Source organism: Carcharodon carcharias, chromosome 9, assembly GCF_017639515.1.
Source record: "Carcharodon carcharias isolate sCarCar2 chromosome 9, sCarCar2.pri, whole genome shotgun sequence".
Classification (NCBI taxonomy): Eukaryota; Metazoa; Chordata; class Chondrichthyes; order Lamniformes; family Lamnidae; genus Carcharodon; species Carcharodon carcharias.
Genome location: NC_054475.1, coordinates 46,506,333 through 46,530,105, shown reverse-complemented (window position 1 = coordinate 46,530,105; position 23,773 = coordinate 46,506,333). Strand labels below are relative to the sequence as shown.

Here is a 23,773-nt window from a genome sequence, read left to right as displayed (position 1 = left end):
TATGCAGTAACTGGCAAAATGCCTTAAGTTCATAATGTAGACTATAAACATACATTATCTGTGCCACTGACTAATGATACATCTAACAGCCATCTTGGCCAGGTTTCTGTAATGAAATAGTTCAAAAAGAAATTTTGGAGATTTTGGTTAATAAATTATTAATACTTCATTTTATTTAAGGTTTCAGAGGCAGGTCAGCATAGTAAGAAGCCCACTACCTTACTTTCCTGCAACAGGACATCATACCATCTTCCAGCTGGCATGTCAGCAATTCACCTTGAGTTCACTGAATACTATTTTCCTGACAGTAAAGAATTTCCTGGTAAGATTTTAATAGATAAGTAACTTTACAAAATATATGATGAATGTGGCAGACTTGAGTTAATTTTGATATAATTCACCTTGTACAACATGCCCTGATTCATAATTGCATTGCACTGGAGTGGAATGTTTTAAGCATTGCTTGCTTCACTTGAAGACTGTAGAATATTAATTGTCCAATAATTTTTATTTCCTAGGCATTTTGTAGAATTATGAAATAGCGCAGGGTGACATTTGGCCCATCATGCCTGATCTGACTCTTTGAAAGAACTATCCAATTAGTCCCACTTCTCTACCATTTCCCTGGGACCCTGCCCATGTGTCCTTCACAAGCCTAAATCCAATACCCTTTTGAAAATGATTTAATGAGTTTGTTTCCAGCTTCCCTTTGGGCAGTGCATTCAAGATTTTAACTTCTCTGCAGTAAATTACATCAGCCTTCCAATTACATCAGTGTCATCCAATTTTACAACCAGCCTAAGGATTATGCCATGTGGTCAAGTAATTGAATTCTTGAGGATACTTTTTTTATGAGCCAATGCATATTTCATAAAAAGATACAACTTTTCTATTGAAATAACTTTGGTTTAAGAATGTGATCAGCTATTGAGAATGTTCTTTGTCTGCTGTACCACTGCTATATTTTTAATGCTTGTAACACTGCTGTTTACTATGGTCACAGAGCTGGAGAAAGGACTGCAGTGGGAATGATGCTAAATTTTTAAGTTTTAAACATTTTATATTAGGATTAGGACTAATACAAATGGTGGTCCCTATTGTACCAAAAGGTGGAATTCCAACAGAAAGTGTCTTCATTACCCTTGATATTTAAGGTGGTGGAGTGGGTAGATAATCCAAAGCATACTATTAATATCCTGCCATGCCTGTCCCATGAGGACTACATGCTACAATCCAACCTTCAATCTGACACTCAACCTCGACATTTAGTCCTCTTTGTGCTCATAATACCTGTTTAGGATTTATTGTAGAGTTTTCTGAGCTGAATGGTTTGGAAATGGCTATCTTAGCCCTGTTGTCTCACAGATTAATATCCAAAATAGGAACATTGAATCAGGTAGTATCAGCAGTTTGTGATGTGTGGAAATCAAAAGGAGACATTGATCTTAAACTTTATGGATAGTTCTCAAGGATGCATACCTAACTGGTCCATAAAGGTTGGCACCTCATCTAACCACATTTGATGGTGTCACTGCACTAGTACGCTACCCTACTCAGCCACTTATTACATTCCAACCATTCAAATACAATAAGTGCCATGCAAATTTATTTGAAAAGTGACTGTTCATTTTCGTAAGACTACACAATTTTAACCAATTGACTAAAAACTATTTTGCTTTTTTTAACTGTGCCAGTGTGAAGCAATGTTCTACTTTCTTTACTTTTATTTTTCTTTTTTTCCATTTACAGTGCCTTGTCCTAATCTTTATGTAAAACTCAATGCCTTGCAATTTACATTGGATCCAATCAGCATGCTGTGGATGAACTCATTCTCTTTAGACTTGTATCAGACTCTACAGCAGTTCAAAGCCATCTATAAACTGAATAATTCTGTGAAAGTGGATGAACATGTTGACTTTTGTATGAATGGACTCATGTTGAAGGTTAGTCGCTGTTTAAGGTCATAATTTTTGAGAGTATGTGTTCAAGACTTATCAAAGATATGCTGTGAAAAGCTGAAGGAATAAGATTTGTGTTTGACTTGGGGGCTGATGACCCTTTTGAAAGAGAGTTAGTTCTCACTTCTGTTGTGGTCAGCTCCACTAATGCTATCAACATTTTTTCACAGTGTATTTAATATATTAGACTTGTATAAACAAACACTTCATGTAACATGTTCTATTTTTGTCACATTTGAACACATCTGTTGGTTATGCTTGAAGCCTCCCAACCTCATCTGCAAGTCTCTGGTCTGCAAAGTATCTAGTACATTATATGTTTAAAAAAACATTATCACCAAATTCACTGTGAGAACTGCTGTACAGATATTTTGCTGTGTATATAGAAATAAAAATTAATTTTAGTTAATTTTTGATTTTTCTGATTGATCAATGTTTGTACTTTCTGTTACAGTCTGAAACATCAGAATTTATAATGGGGAATAAAGAAATGACTGACCAACTAAATACATTCTTTGGTTCTGTCTTCACAAAGGAGGACACAAATAACATATCAGAAATGTTGGGGAAGACAGGGTTTCGTGAGAGGGAGGAACTGAAAGAAATCAGTATTAGTAGGGAAATAGTGTTGGAGAAATTGATGGGATTGAAGGCCGATAAATCCCCAAGGCCTGATGACCTATATCCCAAAGTACTTAAGGAAGTGGCCCTCAAAATAGTGGATGCATTGGTGGTCATTTTCCGAAATACTATAGGCTGGAACAGTTCCTACAGATTGGAGAGTACCTAAAGTAACCCCACTATTTAAAAAGGGAGGTAGAGAGAAAATGGGGAATTATAGACCTGACATCAGTAGTGGGGAAAATTCTAGAATCCATTATAAAAGATTTAATAGCTGAGCACTTGGAAAACAGTGGCTTAATCGGACAGAGTCAGCATGGATTTACAAAAGGGAAATCTTGCTTGACAAGTCTACTGGAATTTTTCGAGAATGTAACTAGTAGAGTTGATGAGGGGGGGAGCCAGTGGATGTGGTTTATTTGGACTTTCAGAAGGCTTTCGACAAAGTCCCACATAAGAGATTAGCGTGTAAAATTAAAGCACATGGGATTGGGGTTAGTGTATTGAGATGGATACAAAATTGGCAGACAAGAAACAAAGAGTAGGAATAAACGGGTCTTTTTCCAAATGGCAGGCAGTGACTAGTGGGGTACTGCAGAGATCGGTGTTGGTACCCCAGCTAGTCACAATATATATTAATGATTTAGATGAGGGAACTAAATGTAATATCTCCAAATTTGTAGATGGCACAAAGCTGGGTGGGAGGGTGAGCTGTGATGAGGATGCAGAGATGCTTCAGTGATTTGGACAAGCTGAGTGAGTGGGCAAATGCATGGTAGATGCAATATAATGTGGATAAATGTGAGGTTATCCACTTTAGTAGCAGAAACAGGAAGGCAGGTTATTATCTGACTATAAATTGAGAGAGGGGAATGTGCAACGAGATCTGGTGTCCTCATACACCAGTTGCTGAAGGTAGCCATGCAGGTGCAGCAAGCAGTAAAGAAAGCAAATGGTATGTTGGCCTTCATAGCGAGAGGATTCGAGTACAGGAGCAGGGATGTCTTGCTGCAATTATACAGAGCCCTGGTGAGACCACACTTGGAATATTGTGTGCAGTTTTGGTCTCCTTATTTGAGGAAGGATGTTCTTTCTATAGAGGGAGTGCAGCGAAGGTTTACCAAACTGATTCCTGGGATGGCGGGGTTGACATATGAGGAGAGATTGAGTCGGTTAGGATTATATTCACTGGAGTTCAGATGAATGAGGGGGGGATCTCATAGAAACTTTTAAAATTCTAACAGGACTAGACAGGGTAGATGCAGGAAGGATGTTCCCGATGGTGGGCGAGTCCACAACCCGGGGTCACAGTTTGAGGATATGACGTAGACCATTTAGGACTGAGATGAGGAGAAATTTCCTTACCCAGATAGTGGTGAGCCTGTGGAATTTGCTGCCACAAAGTAGCTGAGGCCAAAACATTGTATGTTTTCAAGAAGGAGTTAGATATAGCTCTTGGAGCGAAAGAGATCAAAGGATATGGGGAGAAAATGGGAGCAGGCTATTGAGTTGGATAATTATAATGAATGGTGGAGCAGGCTCAAAGGGCCGAATGACCTACTCCTATTTTATATGTTTCTATGTTGAAATATTCGATGCATGTACATTTTCTCGGACATTATCATCACTAGGAAATCACAGGTGAAAATTGGAACACACAGAACAACAGAAAGTTAGATTTATATAGTGTCTCGCAGGAGTATTATAAAACAAAATATGACTCCAAGCCATGTAAGCAGATAATAGATCAGATGATCAAAAGCTTAATCAAAGAGAGGTTTTTCCAGAAAGGCTTCAAGAAGGAAAATGAGTAAAAGAAGTATAGGGAGGAAATTCCAGAGCTTAGAGCTAAGCAACTGATGGGGTGGCCAGCAATGGTGGGACCATTAAAATTGGCGATGCTCGAGAGGCCATGATTAGTGCAGGTATCTTGGAGGGAAATGGGGCTGGAGCAGATTTGCGAGATAGGGAGGTGTGGGGCCATAGATCGATTTGAAAACAGAGCTGTGAATTTTAAAATCAAGGTTTTGCTTGACCAGGAGCCAATGTAAATCACCAAATGAAGGACTGATAGGTGAATGGGACTTGGTGCAAGTTAAAACATGGACTGAAGAGTTTTGGATGACCGCGAGTTTATAGAGGGGAGAATGTGGGAGAGCAGCCAAAAGTAGGTTGAAATAATCAAGTCTAGAGGTAACAGAAGATTTTCAGCAGTTGATAAGCTGAGCCAAGGACAAAGTTAGGAGATGTTACATAGGTAGAAATAGTCAGTCTTAGTGAGTACGGTTATGAGGTTGGAAGTTCATCTCAGGGCCAAATGTGACACCAAGGTTTCAAACAAACTGGTTTAATTCTGTTGTCAGTGAGAGGGATGGAGTCAGTAACTAGGGAACAGACTTTGGAATGAGAACCGGAAACAATGGCTTCAGTCTTCCCAATATTTAATTGGAGAAAATTTCTGCTCATCCAGTTTTGGATGTTGGATAAGCAGTCTGATAAATTAGCAACAGTGGAGGAGTCACAAGAAGAAGTGGTGCAGCAGAGCTGGGTGTCACCAGCGTACATGCAAAGACTAACTGTGCTTTCAGATGTCACTGAGGGGGCAGTATGTGGATAAGAAATAGGAGGAGGCCAAGAATAGATGCCTGCGGGGTACCAATGCAGGAGCAGGAATGGAAGCCATTCCAAGTGATACCCTGGATGTGATTAGGTTGGTAAGAATGAAACAGGTGAGAGTAATCTTGCCCAGCTGGATGACAGGGAAGAGGCATTGGAGGAGGGTGGTGTGGTCAATAGTGTCAAAGGCTGCAGGGAGGTTAAGGATGAGGAGGGAAAGTTTATATTTGTCACAGTCATATAAGATGCCATTTGTGTCTTTGCTAAGAGCTGTTTCATTTGTGGAAACCTGATTGAAGGAAAGCAAACATGGAGTTCAAGGAAAGATGGGAACGGATTTGGGAGGTGACATATTCAAGGACTTTGGAGAAGCAAAGGAAGTGATAGATGGAACAATGATTTACAAGGACGGTGAGGTCAATGGTTGTTTTTTTAAGCAGAGGTGTGATGACAGCAGATTGAGGAGAGTGAGAGTGCCTGTAAAGAGAACCTTAATATAGCTGGTATACCAACCAGGAAGAGAAGTTGGGTGGCCAGTAGTTGGGTGAGAATAGGATCGAGGGAGCAGGAAGTGGCTGTCCTGCATAAGATGAGCTCAAAGGGCACGAGAGGCGATGGGAAAGAAGTGAGAGAAAGCTAGGATTTCAGGGCTAGAACAGAGGGGGGAGCACTCAAGGAAGTTTGACCAGGTTGGCCAGTGGAAGGGAGGTACACAGCAGAGACAGCTAATCAGATGGTCTCGATCTCGATGACAGAGAAGTTCAAGAGTTCCTCGCATTTAATGTGGCAAGTGAGGGTGGAGAGGACGGGTGAGGGAGATAGCATAAGGAAACACATAGAATCCATTGCTTTCCAGTTGTGACTTAAAGATGTTTAAAACTTTGCGCAGAATTTACCAATTTTTAATTATGTACTATTTGACAGATCGTTCTCTGCATTTTAATCAGTGCAACACACTAGTGTTTAATCTGCAGCCGCTAAATAGTTGACATTATTTTTTCTCCCCATTACAGTTCATTGTTCAAATATAGAGCAATCAAAGTGAAGGAAATGTCTTTGAAGACATATTGTAGGCATAAAACACTTTCCTTTAACTTTGTTTTGATATGTTAGAAGATATTTTGTGTGGAAACTACCCTTCAGAATTTCCCTCATGACTCAATCAGTTAATGCATGTCAGGGTGAACTCCAGTTCAGTCCCTCTGTGTTCTGTGCTGAGGGAGCTGATTTCTGCCCAATGGGCATTGGGACTGTTTTAAATTGGTAGAATCCGAGCAGTCAGGAAAGGGTAAGTCAACCATTAGGCTCAAAAGGGTCAGCTGAGATTTCTGTCCTTTACTGTCAGGAATATATATGTCTGTCTGTCAACAACATTTAATCTCAAGAGGAGGTAGGTACTACCTTCAGTGAAGGAGGTGTGAACAGCAAAATTTAATGCAGTTCACAGTTTTCATGTCTCGAGACCTTGTTGTAAATCAGAGTGTTACTATGAGGTTTTTTCAGGGGGTAGATGGTGGCGCAGTGGTAATATTACTAGACTAGTAACGCAGAGACCCAGGCTAATGGGGTCAAGGATTCAAATACCATCACGGCAGTTGGTGGAATTTAAATTTTGTTCATAAAATCTGGAATATATCACAATTTGTCGTAAAAACCCATCCTTACCTGGTCTGGCCTACATGTGACTCCAGCCCCACAACATTGTGGTTGACTCTTAAATGCCCTCTGAAATGGCCTAGCAAGCCACTCAGCTCAAGGGCAATTAGGGAGGGGCAGCAAATGCTGGCCTTGCCAGCGACACCCACATTCCATGCAAGAATAAAGGGAAAAAAGGTATTTTCAAAAGCACCAAACAAGCAGATAGAATCATGCAGAACTACAGATAAACTGATTAAAGCGGTCTCATAAACAGTTAAAACATCTAAAATGATATCAACAAACAGACTTCCATTAACAAAATGCAAGGGGCGATCAATGTGGGCTTTCTCTTTATTCGGCCATCTTCGTCCATCTCCACCGACACCCTTTTCAGCATGTTTAAGCCATCCATGAACATACGAAAATGAGCACCGAGCCCCTTGGACCTGCTCCGCCATTCAATAAGATCATGGTTGATCTGGTTGGAACTTCTATTCCTCATTCCAGCCTACCCCAATAACCTTTCACCTCCTTTCTTATCAAAGTGAAGCATTGATTCAGCAATCCCATACCCTTCAAAATGGATGCTTTTGTAAAACCTTTCTTGATCTGGCCAATGATTTTCAGCTTCTTGTAATGTCTTAAGATTTTTATCTTTCATGATTCGTAAAGGTATCAGTGCAGGTTTGATACCTAGGCTGCTATTTCAATTTTAAAAATTAAAGTACATGTGCATATGCTTGTAGATCTTCAATGTGAATATTTAATTACAAATTTTTTGTTAATTTTAACATTGGTCAACTGTGTCCGCCATAATTCAATATCAAACCATCTTCTTAGGACCATGTTATAGAGCGGTGCATTTTAGTGCAGAACTCAGTCTAACATGGGTCCATCTTAGACCAAAAAAGTTTCACTTAAATTTATCCTTTCAGAACATTGTTGAAGTATATGTGCTCCACAAATGACAAACACCCATCGGATAATAGATTTAGAACCAGCCATGAGACAGTGTAATATGATTTTGCAACTCAGTGCTGAAGTATTGTATTCCAAGTAGTGCCTTTTTTTTGCCATGATCTAATGTAACTGCTAGCAACTGTACTATTAAAGCTGCACAAGATCAGTGATTAGAAAAGTCATATAAATCTTACAACACTAAAGATTTGAAGGCAGCGTGTTCCTAAGAATATATTCCTATGACCAGATGTTTTAATCATTATTAAAATTGACCTGTGGGTGAACAGTTTTCTGCATTTTGCACATCACTGCTGCAGAACTCTTGGAGCTTTGTCTGCCTTGGGTATGAGATATGATAAATGTACGGTAAATATTTTCTTCTATAACTGTGGCCATGTTGTGCTATATGAGCAGTTACTATTGATCCACATTCTGTAAGAGTTATAGTTGGATTCTTTGAATCCCTTCAATCTCCAAGTTTCAAGGTTAAAAAGTTAATCCACTTAGGTATCATGTTCTTGAAGCATAATTATTGTTAGTGCATTGAATGAAAGGCAGCCTGCAGTATATTGGTGTATTAAGCCACTGCAGCATGGATTGGTAGAATAGAGGCTGGTGTTTGTGGTTTCCCATCACCACAAGGCCATCGAAGGTACGTAGGAAGGGGGAAATTAGAGCTACACTCTGGCTGCTGCTGAATACATTGAGTTACTGTCTAAGCAATGGCATTACAAGTGACTGTTCAATTACAACTGGTGCACAATAATAGGACACCTAATGAAGAGGGGTGGGACCAGACTTTTCAATTTTAAAAATTAACGTACATGTGCATATGTTTATGGATCTTCAATGTGAATATTTAATTACAAAGTTTTTATCTTAATTTTAACACTGGTCAACTGTGTCCACCATATTTCAATATCAAACCATCTTTTTGAGAAATCTACGCAGGCAGCAGTTTTCCTCGTTTGGTACAAAGCAGAAATATTGTGCCATCAGGACAACACTCCAGTAAATCTGTTGGCAGAAAGCTGGATATTTCTGGAAGTCAACCAGCTGAAAATATGTAGATTGATTAAAAGAATCACCGTATTTTCACTTGCTTGGTCAGAGGACCTAATTACAGTTTTGGCAAGTTGGGATTCGAGTTTGATGACAAGACACTCATCTCCAGTGTGGTAGATACAAAATGCCAGCTCAAGTTTTCCTCCACTGTTTTGCTTCAGTGTTAAGAATTTTTACTTATTCTTGCTTCAAAATTGGTGAATGTAGTTTTGAACCTGGGTTCAAAGAAATACTTTCTCTCCTTGGGGCAAATTTAGAGGTGGAGAGGGGTTGTTTTGGGGTTGGAGGGAGTAAAGGCTAAAGAAATAAAATTACCAATTTTCCATGATATAGCAGGGATGAAAGTTACATAGTGGAGTGATATTTGTGTGGATTTATGTGTCCCATTTATGCTTGCTTAGAATTTGCTTGGTTTCATAATTTGACCCATAAAACAGTTATAAGTGAGATTTTTCTTTCTCTTTATTTTTCAGTTCATTATTCCAGTGGACAAGAAGGTAACGGCTCATCCAGACAGACCACAGTACCTCACCATTCAGACTTCAGATGTTGTGGCTACCAACACCCGACACTCAGTAAACTGCACACACTCCGATCTTCAAACGGTGCTAAAAGCCTTCAAGGACTTTGAATTCTTTCACGTGTCACATAAGGAGTTCCCTAAATGTGCAGACAGTTTTGATGTGCTGCAAAATGTTTTCTTCCATCATGCTTTTGAGCATCAAATCAAATTGGACAGAATACACACACAAAAGAATTGTGCCTATGATGCATTAAAGGCATTGTCAGCTGCGGATATTTGGTCGCTCCATTTTTCCCTGCTCTGGTTGGACTTTGACGGCATTGAGAGTTCAAAGGGCAGGCCTTTGAACTTTGTGGATGCATTTCCCCTCTCTATCTGGGTGTCCCAACCAACTAAGTTACAGAAAGCCAAGGAATTAGCCAGTCATTCAGCGTCTGAATATAGCACTGATTTAGAAGATTGCAACCGTTGTTTGGGCCATGAATTGAATTTGCTCAGCTGCACAGAGTCCTTTGGAAATGGGTTACAAGCTAATGCAAAGCAGGATTTTAAGAGCACAGAAATGCTGAAATCTTTCGAAGAGATTGGACAACAAAGAGATTTGAAAGAATCCAGCACAAAGGATGATTCTGAGGCAGATATACATGTTCTAGTGTACAGTACTGCCCATGTAAAAGCACACATGAACCACTACCATTACCTTGTACTACTCAGACTGAAGGAGTGTCTCACTCAGCTACAGGAGGACCTATATCAGGATACTGAAAGGTTGACTAAAAGCCCAGTTAAACCTGGCAGTATTTGCATAGGACTGTTGTTAAAGAGTGCAGAAATTGCGTTACTGCTTCATCCTATACCAACCACAGATGTTGATGCCAAATCACAGGAGTCTGAAAGCACAAGCCTTGCTGAATCAGAACTTTCACCTTCTGAAAGTAAAGAAAGCCTAACTATGGAGGTTAAGCCCTTGAACAGAGCAACAGCTGATCAGCTGAACAATACCATCAGTTCTATGGATGACAGTGGGCTTCACAATGGGGATTTGAGTATTGGAACCTCATTAGATCATGGTGTTTTGCCACAAGATGATATGGTTGTGAGCAGTGCTCCTGTTTCTAACACTGAAGAGGTGGCGAGTCAAACACTTGAAAAAGGACTTGTAGAAGAAGCATATGAAGCAGTGGAGTCACTGCAGGCTGAACGTCATGAGGATGTCATTGATCGCTCCACCTCTAACCCCACTTTAGCCACAAGCACATCTTTGATTTTAGACCCACAGAAAAGGAGCAGAGCATCTGATGGCAATGTCCAGACTGATCTCACTCCATTCGGGAATGTCGAAGTAGATTCAACTCCATTGAGTGTAACAAAGGATGTTGCAAAAGAAGCTCTGCTCATAACTGTGGATTTAACTAAGGAGGCTGTTTGTCTCACAAAAGATGCTTTCAGTCTCAGCAAAGAGAAGATGGCCAACACAATGCAAAAGATGCTTTCTCTGTCATCCTCTAGGTACGCTGAAATGTTTTTCAAGCAGTGATTATTATATCTTCAAGGTTTCTATAAATATTATCTCCATAGGCTGCTCGAAGAGTAAAACAAAAAACATTTATTGCTTTTTTTGCACATAAGGCCCATCTTCCCGTCCCCATAGTCAAGGAAACAAGCAGATATTAGTGTTGACATCTTTGAGTATTTTTTATTTTTGTTCTGTTTCCATCTTCTGGCAAACTGTTACAAATTGTGGGGATCCGCTATTTGAAACAAATGCTCCAACATCTCAAATTTCTGGGGTTTTTATTTTTCTCCTTGCCCACCCTGTCCAATCACCATGACCCCTGTATACCTTTTAATTCTCGGAAAGTAGGTCATGTGATTCTTTATTACCTGCTGTTATGGATTGATTCACTTACAACTCGATGTATGATTGCCATTCAGGGAAACCTAACAGGAGCCACTCCTATCTACCCCCTCTCTTTTTCCCCACCATCCCTAAAATAAAGTTTCAGATAGCAATTACTTTCCCATTAATTGACCTAAACCTTAGCGTAGAACTTGGTTTTCACAATGAATGGAATAAAAATGAATTTAATCCTTAATCTTGTACACAGAGCCCTGCTCCCAAGCCTTGAATGACTCCACTTGAAGCCAACTGCAAGGAAGGGCTCTACAGTTTTGAGACATTGCTGCATGTATTTGTGTGTGTGTGCGCCCTCTTGCGACCACATGCACTTTGTTCGAGAGGGAAGGTGGCTGAGCACTACCATTCAGGGGCACAGCTCAAATCTGACAGTGAGCAGCTAGAGGGTTCGGGCAGGTGGATGTTGCCACTAGACTTACTGAAAATCTTTGCAGTGGGCAAGTAAAATTATTTTGACTCCATTTGACCTGTCAGTCATCTAGCAGTACAATTTTATTCTGCTATAATAAAGTGGATTCTCAGATATTTCAATTTATCTAGCACTTGAGAGTGCTGATGATTATGTTGCTGATAGCATGGGCAACAGTCAAGTGAAAGACTTCAGTGGACCCAGCAGCCCTACATCAGCTCCTTGTTTAAAATCCAAAACCTTGTCTTCAAACCTGTCCATGGCCTCACTCCACTCAATTTTTGTGGTTCACTCCAGACCAGCTCTCCTTTTTCCAGTTTTCACTCTTCTCATTCTGGCCTTGGATATTTTTCACTTTTCCTCTGTCCTAATATAGGTGACAAAACTTTAACCTGCCAAGATCCTACTCTGAAACTCTGTCTGAGATCCCTGTGTGTGTGTAACCCATCTTTTCTCCCAAGCATTCATAATGTTCTGTTCTTTGCCTGCTGCTCTGGCACAGTAAGGAAATCTTGTATGTTTTAAAGGATGAAATAAATTTAAAGTGTAGGTGTGATATTGCACGAGAAGGACAAAGCTAAATGTCTTGGCTTGTCTGAATTTTCACACCTGCCCAGCATACTGCCTCAAAGCGTAGTTGGTGCATTGATAACCGTGAAGCACCTAGGTCCATTGTTCTGACATAACTCTACTGCTATTCAAAAGATTCTTAGCCACCATTGGGTATAGATAATTGTACTGATCCTGATTGGACAGTTTTGTTCCTTCCTTCATATGGGAAGCAAGAAGGGACCTTAATCCTCTCTGACACATGCACTCGAAACTAACACCATTTTAAAAATGGGCACTTTTAATTCTCAATAACAAAGTTGATTCTTTATTCTGCAATCTGTTTTTTCAATAATTTTGAATGCTTCATTAATTAGTGGTGGGCAGTTTTTGAATTTTTCGCGAAGTACAAGATTTTTAAATCTGACTGGGCAAGGTGAATCTCACGTATAACTAGAACACATTTGGGCTACTGTGGAATATACACAATGCTAGGAATCTGCGCTTCTAGCTAAAATTGGTTGAATAGTTGGTAGATCTGTTGTGAAATTGAGCCATTCGCCTTGATCTAATTCTGTATCCTATGAAATAACAAAAGAATGCAGTTGTTGATCTCCGGAAGTCCCAAAGTGCTTTACAGCCAGTTTTCTTTTTTTGCAGGAGCTGTAATGTAGGAAATTCAGTAGCTGAATTCTGCATAATCCCGCGAACAGCAATGTGACAATCTCTGATTTTGATTGAGGGCTAAATATTGACCAGAACACTGGGGAGAACTTAGTCGTTCTTCATTGACTAAGGTCAATGGATCTTTCTGCACCCACTTGAGGGGGCAGGTGGGGTCTCTGTTTAGCATCTTAACGAAGAAATGGCATCTCTGACCATGCAGCATTGCTTCAGTACTGCACTGTAGCAGCAGTAAGATATAACTGCAGAATGTTTAATAAGATTTTCTTGGAAAAGTTAGTTCATTGGTACATTTAATACTGACTCATTCCAGTCACTCCGAGTGCCACAGATGGATTTTTGACAATTGGAATAATTTTGATTTTTAATCTTGAATCAGAGGCACTGTGACTTTTGCTCAGTGTTGTTTAGTTAGGTTTAACCACCAGTTATCCAAATGGAATATTTGAGAACTAATAAGGGAATCTTGTTCTTCCGCATGATGTTACAAGCAGCAGATATCACTTAAATGATTTGAGTCCTGATATTTTCTACTTCTATATGCTATATGGAATTCTATAAATTAAAAGATTTACCTTCCACTCCGTGTCCAGGGCAAAGCCTGTCAAAGGTGAACAATTTACCATTTTAAGATGCACTGGAAATGGTATTGGATAACTTCTGAACTTTCCTTAATTTGCAGAAAGTAACACAATAGGTATAATTTGGGTTTATATGTACAAGTTGGAGAGGGAAAAATACAAGGAAACAAAGGTTAATTTGTAGAAAAGGACAGTAACAGAATACTTGAATTCCCCTCCAGTAATTTAAGGCCGTTTGAAGCTTCCGGACTCTTCAGTATCTTTGAATCATAAGTCTGCAAAGAGATGCACTTTTGTAATCTTTGGCCCATAAACTCAGAATAAGACCGGACAGCAGCCAAATCAATCCCAGTTGTATCTCCCTCCACTTTGATCTAGGCTAATACAATGGAAAGTAGAATTTTCATAATCCAGCAGATGTTACCCTCAAGCAGTGGGAGTAAAACACATCAACCAAGTTGGTTTTTCCAGGCAGCAGAACAGCCTCTTGGTTATCAAACTCAGCTTCTCACTTCAGTCTGGCAAATGGACCCTGCTTTGGCACAAGTGTCCCAGTTAATGGCACTCTCTCTTTACCAGATTGGCCCACTCACTCTGAAGAAGCAATCAAAGCATTTATTTTAACAGGCTACTATCTACGTGGTAAGGGGATACAGGTTTCCCCACCTTCCATTAATGTAGAGGAACCAAGGTAACAAACTTTACCAGAACCCCAGTTGCATGAGTCATTTTCAATTTCTTATTATGTTGGCAAAAATTGTGGCTGGCTTGCCTGCCCCATGCTCTTCTGGAAGCACCAGACTATTGCTCAGTATCTCCCTGATAGCAGTGTCTTGGATGTTGCCACTTCTTGCCATAGCTCAATGAAGTATCATTTTGAAAACGTCTTTAAACCATGGAATCGTATACTTTTTAAAGCTGGTCCGATGCTTCACTTTAATTGAGTAATGAATAAGCAGCTGTTACAACAACTATACTACTGTAAACAACACTCCACCTCTCCACGATCTGAGGCTGTGTACGCTGGATGATGTACTCTTCAGTTTTGTCAAGTAGAATGACAGTGCCACCATGTGGTCAATATTGAATTGTGATCATTTTCACCCAAAAACGCATATTAGTTAATTGCAGTTGTTCCAGACCATGCTTTTGAATTTGAATAAATGCATACAGTCTCCCATAATAGTCCAGATGATTATGATGAAAGCAGGAGATTCTAAACTATTTTTAAAGTCTACATTGATTCAATTAAGGGGAAACAAGGAGATTAGCTAAGTGCACAAGGTAGAAAGATGTAAAATGATATTCAGGGAGGGACGAAATAGAGATTGTGAGGAGACTTGTGTGAAGCATAAATGCTTAATGGGCATTTCTGTGCTATTCTATGTAATATCAAGGAACAACTTACAAAATTGTCACGTCCTGATTATGTGCAGTTCTTCAACGCTGTACTTTACTCCGGTTGAACTCGATAACTGTATACTTTTTGTCACCTCATCAGTCAGGCAATCCCCTGTCGGTAGCAGCACTGATTTGATGTACAATAAAGCCCCACATATTCTGCCCCCAAAAGTATGTTGTAACCAAAAACACATTTACCTCATTGCTTTTCTGAATGTCTCTGCTAACTTTGAATTGTTCCACTAATTCCACTAATAATTAGAATCAGTCTACCCAAATTTATTTTTCTTTTATAAAAGCAAAATACTGTGGATGCTGGAAATCTAGAACAAAAACAAAAATATCTGGAAAAACTCAGCAGGTCTGATAGCATCTGCAGAGAGGAATACAGTTAACGTTTCGAGTCCGAATGACTCTTCATCAGAACTAAGGAAAAATAGAAAAGAGGTGAAATATAAGCTGGTTGGTTGGGGTGGGGGACACACAGGTAGAGCTGGATAGAGGGCCAGTGATAGGTGGAGATAACCAAAAGATGTCATAGACAAAAGGACAAAGAGGTGTTGATGGAGGTGATATTAGCTAAGAAATGTGCTAATGGGGACATTAAGGGTGGAAAGTAGGACGAGCAAGAGACGGATAGCCCTACTGGGGGTGGGGTGGGGGGTATCGAAATAGGCTAAAAGGTAGAAATAAAACATTGGATGGAAATACATTTAAAAATAATGGAAATAGGTGGGAAAAGAAAAATATATATAAATTATTGGAAAAAGGGAGTGGGGAAGGAGAAGAGAGTTCATGATCTAAAGTTGTTGAACTCAATACTCGGTCCAGAAGTCTGTAAAGTGCCCAATTGGAAGATCAGATGCTGTTCCTCCAGTTTGCGTTGAGCTTCACTGGAACATTGCAGAAGGCCAAGGATGGACATGTGGGCCTGAGAGCAGGGTGGTGTTTTGAAATGGCAAGCAACAGAGAGGTCTGGGTCATGCTTGCGGACAGACTGAAGGTGTTCTGCAAAGCGGTCATCCAGTCTGTGTTTGGTCTCTCCAATGTAGAGGAAGCCACATTGGGAGCAGCGAATGCAGTAGACGAAATTGAGGGAAGTGCAAGTGAAATGCTGCTTCACTTGAAAGGAGTGTTTGGGCCCTTGAACAGTGAGGAGGGGATATGTAAAGGGGCAGGTGTTGCACCTTCTGCCGTTACATGGGAAGGTGCCGTGGGAGGGGGTTGAAGTGTAGGGGGTGATGGAGGAGTGGATCAGGGTGTCCCGGAGGGAGCGATCCCTGTGAAATGCTGCCAAGGGTGGTGAAGGGAAGATGTGTTTGGTGGTGGCATCATGCTGGAGTTGGTGGAAATGGCGGAGGATGATCCTTTGAATGCGGAGGCTGATGGGGTGATAAGTAAGGACAAGGGGGACCCTATCATGGTTCTGGGAGGGAGAAGAAGGTGTGAGGGCGGATGCGCGGGAGATGGGCCGGACACGGTTGAGGGCCCTGTCAACCACTGTGGGTGGAAAACCTCGGTTAAGGAAGAAGGAAGATGTGTCAGAGGAACTGTTTTTGAAAGTGGCATCATCATCAGAACAGATGCGACGGAGGCGAAGGAACTGAGAGAATGGGATGGAGTCCTTACAGGAAGCGGGGTGTGAGGAGCTTTAGTCAAGGTAGCTGTGGGAGTCGGTAGGCTTGTAGTGAATATTGGTGGACAGTCTATCACCAGAAATTGAGACAGAGAGGTTAAGGAAGGGAAGGGAAGTGTCAGTGATGGACCACGTGAAAATGATGGAGGGGTGGAAATTGGAAGCAAAATTAATAAATTTTTCCAGATCCAGACGAGAGCGTGAAGCGGCACCGAAGTAATCATCAATGTACTGGAGAAAGAATTGTGCGAGGGGGCCTGAGTAGGACTGGAACAAGGAATGTTCCACATACCCCATAAAGAGACAGGCATAACTGGGGCCTATGCAGGTACCCATAGCCATACCTTTTATTTGAAGGAATTGAGACGAGTTTAAGGAGAAATTGTTCAGTGAGAGAACAAGTTCAGCCAGACGGTGAGTGGTGGTGGTTGGGGATTGTTCGGGCCTCTGTTCGAGGAAGAAGCAGAGAGCTATCAGACCATCCCGGTGGGGGGTGGATGGAGGTGTAGAGGGATTGGACGTCCATGGACATGGACCATGGACATCCATATTTTTCTTTTGTCGTTTTGAAGCTGGTGAAGACTCCCATCCAATCAATTTAGATAGGAACTGAATTTGACTCAGTTCTTAGCTGCACCACTTGTCTCCCGTGCCTTGTTAAGCCATACACACTTTGTATGACTTCCAAAGGTAACGTTGTGGATGTATGAGCGTATCTTTTTTGCTAATCTAAACATGTCATTGAAATTTTAGAAAAATAACCAGCCAAATTTAATATTCGAAATGAATTTAAATACAAGCAAAAGTTTCCACTTGAATACAAGTCTCTGCAGTCATGTAGGTAAATTGCAGCTGATAAAGAAAACAATTTTACATTACAGTAACACAATGCGCAAACTTTAGTACAGTTCTGTACAGGCCCACAAAATATCCAGTTTAAAGATGGCTGAGAAACTACATGAAAGGGCAACAGGTGATGATTTGCCCCATCAAACCTGTCCCATTTTACGTGGCAAACCTGACCTCATCATTAAATAACCTCTCAGCCATTAGTCTCATTTCCCCACCCATAGTCCCCATCAGTCACTTAACAGAGGGCAGATAGAAAAGTGACGGTGAGACCCCAGTGAGATCAGCCATCATCTTCTAGAATGGTGGAGCAAGCTAGAAAGGTCAAATGACCTACTTCGGCTCCTAAGTCCTATGTTCCTGTGATCTCTTGGGAGAGGCAAATGAATTTGACTGAGTGGCAGTGATCCTACAGCACTGAACTCAGAGCTGGAAGGCTCCAATAAGTTCACAATGGTTTTAGTTTTTGTGATTTTTTTTTTGAAGAGATGGGCTTTTGACAAGTTGAACAGTTGAGGTCACTTCCTCCTTCAAACTTCTGGTTCAGCATTATGTTGCCAGAGAGAAATTTTCTTGAATTATAGTGTGATTTTCCCTCAACTTTGAGTGCTTTTTCCTCTAACAGTAGGTGTGCTTGGTATTTCGGTCCTGGTGGGGGTTTATTAGTTGTCATCTGTATTTATGGCCCCTATTTCTTTGTTGTAATGTACACAGGTTATGGTCAAACCTATGTTGAATACAAGTTTAGCAGAACTACTTCATAAAAATTCCTCTTAAGAGATTGTTAGCTGTAGTTGAAGCTCATGGAATTGAGGGCAAATTATTGATGGTGAGGAGATTGGCTGAGCAGCAGGAATTAGAGTAGAAATAATGGGCACAATATTACTCGTGTGTCACAGGGATTTGTAGGGTCTCGATTAATCACAATATTTATTCATGATTTAAATGATTGGATAGCCACAAATGTGGTTTGCTGATGGAACAAAGGTTGGCAAAACTGTGACAATTAGATTTCAGTGTAGGCAAATGTGAGGTCATCCACTTTAGACCTAGAAAGGATAGGACAGCAGACATTCAAGATGATTGAAAACAAGAAACAGTGGAGACTTAGGATTCTAAAATCCTCTGGATAAGTGCACAAGATAGGAGCAAGAGTAAACTACATGGCACATCAAGCCTGCTCTACCATTCAGTATGATCATGGCTGATCTTGTGCTTCAACTGTATTTTCCTGTGCCCCCCCTATATCCCTTGATTCCCTGAGAGCCCATATAGTCAACGAAGGAGCATCCACAGTCCTCGAATGGAAAATTCCAAAGATTCACAACCCTCTGAGTTTGATCGAAGCAACTTCTCATCATCTCTGTCCTAACTGATCGACCCTTTATCCTGAGATTGTGACCCTATGTTCTAGATTCCCCAGCCAGCAGAAATATCCTCTGTCTACCCTGTCAAGCCCCTTCAGAATCTTCAGAAGTACAAAAATACTAATAGTAAATAATAATTAACTAAAAGGCTTAATTAAATGCTGACCTTTTAGAAGACTAGATTACAAGTGTGCTGCAGCAGTACAAGGATTGGTTAGACCACACCTGAAATACTGCGAGCAGGTCTGGACATCACATTTCAAGGGATATATTGGCCTTCGGTGAGTGCTACATAGATTTACTAAAATGATATCTGGACTCCAAGGGTTAAATTTCAGTGAGAGATTATACAAACTAGGGAGGTATTAGATTAAGGAGTGTTTTGATTGAAATTTTCAAGATAGTAAGATGACCAATGGGGTAGATAGAGAGAAACTATTTCTGTTGGTTTACAAAACCTTGGAATGTTTACAGCACAGAAGGAGGCCATTCAGCCTATCGTGTATGTGCTGGCTCACTGAAGGAGCAATTCACCTAGAGCTGCTCCCCTGCCTTCTTCCTTAGCCCTGCACATTCTTTCTTTTCAGATAATCCAATTCCCTCTTGAATGCCTCAATTGAACTTGCCTCCACTAAACTCTGAAGCATTACATTCTAGATCCTAATCACTTGCAGCGTAGAAAAATATTTTCCTCCTGTTGCCATTACTTTTGCCAGTTACTTTAAATCTGTGCCATCTGGTTCTCGATCCTTTCACCAATGTGACAGACTGTTTCTGCTGGCTGGGGACTCTCCTTATCTACTCTGTCCAGACCCCTCATGATTTTTAATATCTCCATTAAATCCCCTCTCAACCTTCTCTAAGGAAAACAGTCCCAACTTCTTCAATTTATCTACGTAACAAAGTTCCTCATCCTGAGAACCATTCTCACAAATTTTTTCTGCACTCAGTAATGCATTCATAACTTTCCTAAAAGGTGGTGCCCAGAACTGGGCGCAGTACCCCAGTTGAGGTCAAACAATTGTTTTTTTATGGGTTTCACATAACTTTCTAGCTTTTTTACTCTGTGCCACTTTTGATAAAGCCCAGGATGATGTATGCTTGATTATCTGCACTCACAACCTGTCCTGCAGCCTTAAATGACTTATGCACATTGGCACCCAGGCCCCTCTGATCCTGCACCCACTTGAAAAATTGTACCCTTTATTTTAAATTGTCTCTGTGTCCCTCCTACCAAAATGAATCAGTTTACATTTCCCCACATTGAACTGCATCGGCCACTTGTCTGCCCATTCCACCAACTTGTGTATGCCCTTTTGAAGTTCTGGACCATCCTCCTCACAGTTTACAATGCCACTCCCAGCTAGAGCATCTGCGGCAATGGCTTCTCCTCTTTTTGCACTATTACCTATAGAAGCAAAGGTAACATTTAGGTCAAAATTCTGATGAAAGGTCACACGAAGATACGAATTAGGAGCAGGAGTTGACCACTCAACCCTTTGAGTCTGCTCTGCCATTCAATAAGATCATGTCTGATCTGACTGTAACCTCAGCTCCACAATCCTACCTACTCCCATAACCTTCCACCCCCTTGCTTATCAAAAACCTATCTACTTTTGCCTTAAAAATATTCAGACTCTGTTTCCACTGTCTTTTGAGGAGTTCCAAAGACACACGAGCCTCAAACAAAAAAATTTCTCCTCATCTCCATCTTAAATGGGTGACCACTTATTTTTACACAGTGACGCTGAGTTCTAGATTCTCCAAAAAGAGGAAGCATCCTTTCCACATCCACCCTGTCAAGACCCCTCAGGTTTTTCTGTTTCAATCAAATCACCTCTTTCTCTTCTAAACTTCAGCAGGTACAAGCCTAGCCTGTACAACCTTTCGTCAGAAGACAACCTCCTATTCCAGATATTAGCCTAATAAACCTTCTCTGAACTAATGATTTCAGATCCTTAAATAAGGAGACCAATACTGTACTCCAGATGTGGTCTCACATCTTTCCTAATTAATTGCTATAACTGCATACTTACCTGTTGTGATTCATGCAAGAGTGTACCCAGATTCCTCTGCCTCTCAGAGCTCTGCAATCTCTCGCCGTTTAGGTACAGGTTGAGCACCCTTTATTCGAAACTCTCGGGCCATTGACATTTTAAATTGCAGATAACTTTGGTTTTCAGATACCACATATAAACTTACATTACAATAGCCTAAGCCTAGGCTAGCTGTACTCTAAAGTAAATAAAATGGCTAGAAAAATAGATAATAAATGCAGGGTACCTGTAATACATTTCTTTTTGACACATTCACCACAAAAATCGCAAGGCAAACCACTAGACTTGCCATGCTAAAGGCCAGTAGGTTCAACAAAAAGTGTGATTTCTGGATGTGTTCAGTTTTAGATTTAAGGATATTTCTCCTTCCAAAATGGACAGTTTCACATTTTCCCACATTATACTCCATTTGCCAGATCTTTGCCCACTCACTTAACCTATTTATATCCCTTTGTAACCTCCTTATGTCCTCTTCATAAGTTACTTTCCTACTTATCTTTATGTTATCAGCAAATTTAGCAACCATACTTTCACCTAAGTGATTTATATAAATTGTAAAATGTTGAGGCCCCAGCACTGATCCCTGTGGCACACCATTCATTTCATCTTTCCATCCAGAAAATGATCCATTTATACCTACTGGGTTTCTCTTAGCCACTTGAAACGTTAACTCTGCAGGTACTGCTAGATGTGTCGAGCGTTTCCAGTGTTTTCTTGTTTCTGATTTCTAGCATTTGTCATATTATTGTTTTATGATTGTAATCTGACCTATTTCACCCCATGCTGCTACTTATTATTTATTGGGTGAGACTAGAACAAAGGGGTGTAATTTAAAAATGAGGGGCCTCCCATTTAAGACTAAGGTGAGACTAAGACTGTATAGTCTGGAATTTTTTTCCCAGAAAGCAGTGGAAGCTAGGTCATTGAATATTTTTAAGGCTGAATTAGATTCTTGATTGACAAGGGAGTCAAAGGGCATGGGGGGGAGACAGGAAAGTGGAGTTGCGGCCACAATCAGATCAGCCATGATCTTATCAAATGGCGGAGCAGGCTTGAGGGACTGAATGGCCCATTTCAGCTCCTAATTTGTCTATTCATAGGTTTGTATGGCATGTGGACTTGGTTGGAAAGGTCAGCATTTATAGGCCTTGAGAAGGCGGTAGTGAGCTGCCACCAGTCATTGTAGTGAGCATACTTCTACAGTACTGTTAGGTAGTATGTTCCAGGATTTTGACCCAGCGATGATAAAGGATTGCCAGTATATTTCCAGGTCAAGATGGTATGTAACTTCGAAAGTTTGCAGGTCATGGTATTCACATGCACCTGCTGCCCTTATCCTTCAAAGTGGTAGAGGTTGCAGCGCAGGAGGTGTTGTTGAAAAGCCTTGACAAGTTGCTGTTGTGCATCTTCTGGAGAGTGCACATTGCAGCCACAGTGTGTTCTGTGAAGGGAGTGATGTTTAAAGAGGTGGATGCGTGCCGATTCAGCAAACTGCTTTGTCCTGGTGTGTTGTTGGAGCTACACTCATCCAGACAAGTGAAGGATTCCTATCATGTTTTTGACTAGTATCTCTTAGATGGTGCACATGCTCTGGGCAGTCAGGAGATGTTGATTACTGCAGCATATGTAGCCTCTGACCTGCCCTTAGAGCCACAATATTTAAGTGGTTGATCCAGTTCCATTTCTGGCCAATGATGACCCTCCCAGCCTGCTGATGGGGGAAATTTGGCAATAGTAATGCAGCTAAGATCTAAGATCCTCCTTCGAGTACTGATGAATAGGGCCAGGAGCAAGATTGTCAGAAATTTCAGCTCTTCAGTATGGTTTTGTAGATGCTATCGGAGCCACAGTGATTAAAAAAAGATATATTCATCTGTTTTGATTATAGTAAAGCATTTGATAAGGTGAAACATGAAGAACTGATGAGCATATTAGAGTTTCTTGACCTTGATGGCAAAGACCTTAGTGATAAACCTTTATTGGGATCAAATTTTAGCTATAAAAAGTTGAGAACACCTAAGCGATTTTGTGAAGGTTAAAAGAGGGATCAGATAGGTGTGTTTCCTTGCCAGATTTATTCAGTTTGTACAGTGGAAATATTCTTAGAGATTGAAGACATTCCTGGATTATTAGTTGGAGGTTACAACCCTGATAATATAAGATACGCCAATGACATTGTTCATATTGCCAACTTTGAAGAGAAACTGCAAAAGATTTTGGATAGAATAGTGAATGAAAGCAAGAAGAAAGGGCTGAGCATAAATTGTAAGAAAACAAAATACCCAGTCATGTCCAAAAGAAAATCCAACAAGAATGGAAGATCACAGTGAATAATGAAAAGGTCACACAGGTAGATAAATTTTGTTGCCGAGGAAGTTTTTAACGTCAGATAGAAAGTGTGACGAAGAAATAAGACAAAGGATTGGAATGGCCAAAGATGCATTTTTAAAAAATGAAAAAGATTATGATCAGCTCAAAATTAACCGTGAAAACAAAGCTGAAAATCCTGGAATGCTACATCACACCAAGTTTGACGTGAAAGTGAATGTTGGCCAACCAGTGAAGCAGTGCACAGAAGAATTGAGGCTACAGAGTTATGGTTTTTGAGGCAAAGAATGAAGATATGTCGGGCAAGTCACACTACCAGTGAAGAGGTGCGAGTAAAATCTGAGACTAAAAGAACTCTGCTGACCAGGATCAGGAAGAGATGGTTGGAATTTCTTGGGCATGTATAAATGTACAAAGTCTGATGTTGATGGAAAAGATCAAGATAGATGAAAAATGATTTTTCTAAAGAGCCTCGCAAACTGGATGACTGGACCACCAGTGAAATTGGTCCACACTTCCAGAGCACGATTAACATGGAGATCCATGGTCACCAACATCCTATCAGGGCATGGTATCTGAAGAGAGGAAGAATGCAACTGAATGTCATGAGTTG

General features: G+C 40.6%; 1 protein-coding gene across 1 annotated transcript in view; it reads left to right on the top strand.

Moving 5' to 3' along the window:
• uhrf1bp1 (UHRF1 binding protein 1) overlaps positions 1 to 23,773 on the top strand; it is a 159,549-nt gene that overhangs the window by 105,125 nt on the left and 30,651 nt on the right. Inside the window, exons 12-14 of the mRNA XM_041195586.1 lie at positions 181 to 322; positions 1,750 to 1,943; positions 9,332 to 10,890. Coding sequence (XP_041051520.1) covers positions 181 to 322; positions 1,750 to 1,943; positions 9,332 to 10,890 — 1,895 coding nt within the window. The remainder of the gene's footprint in view (positions 1 to 180; positions 323 to 1,749; positions 1,944 to 9,331; positions 10,891 to 23,773) is intronic.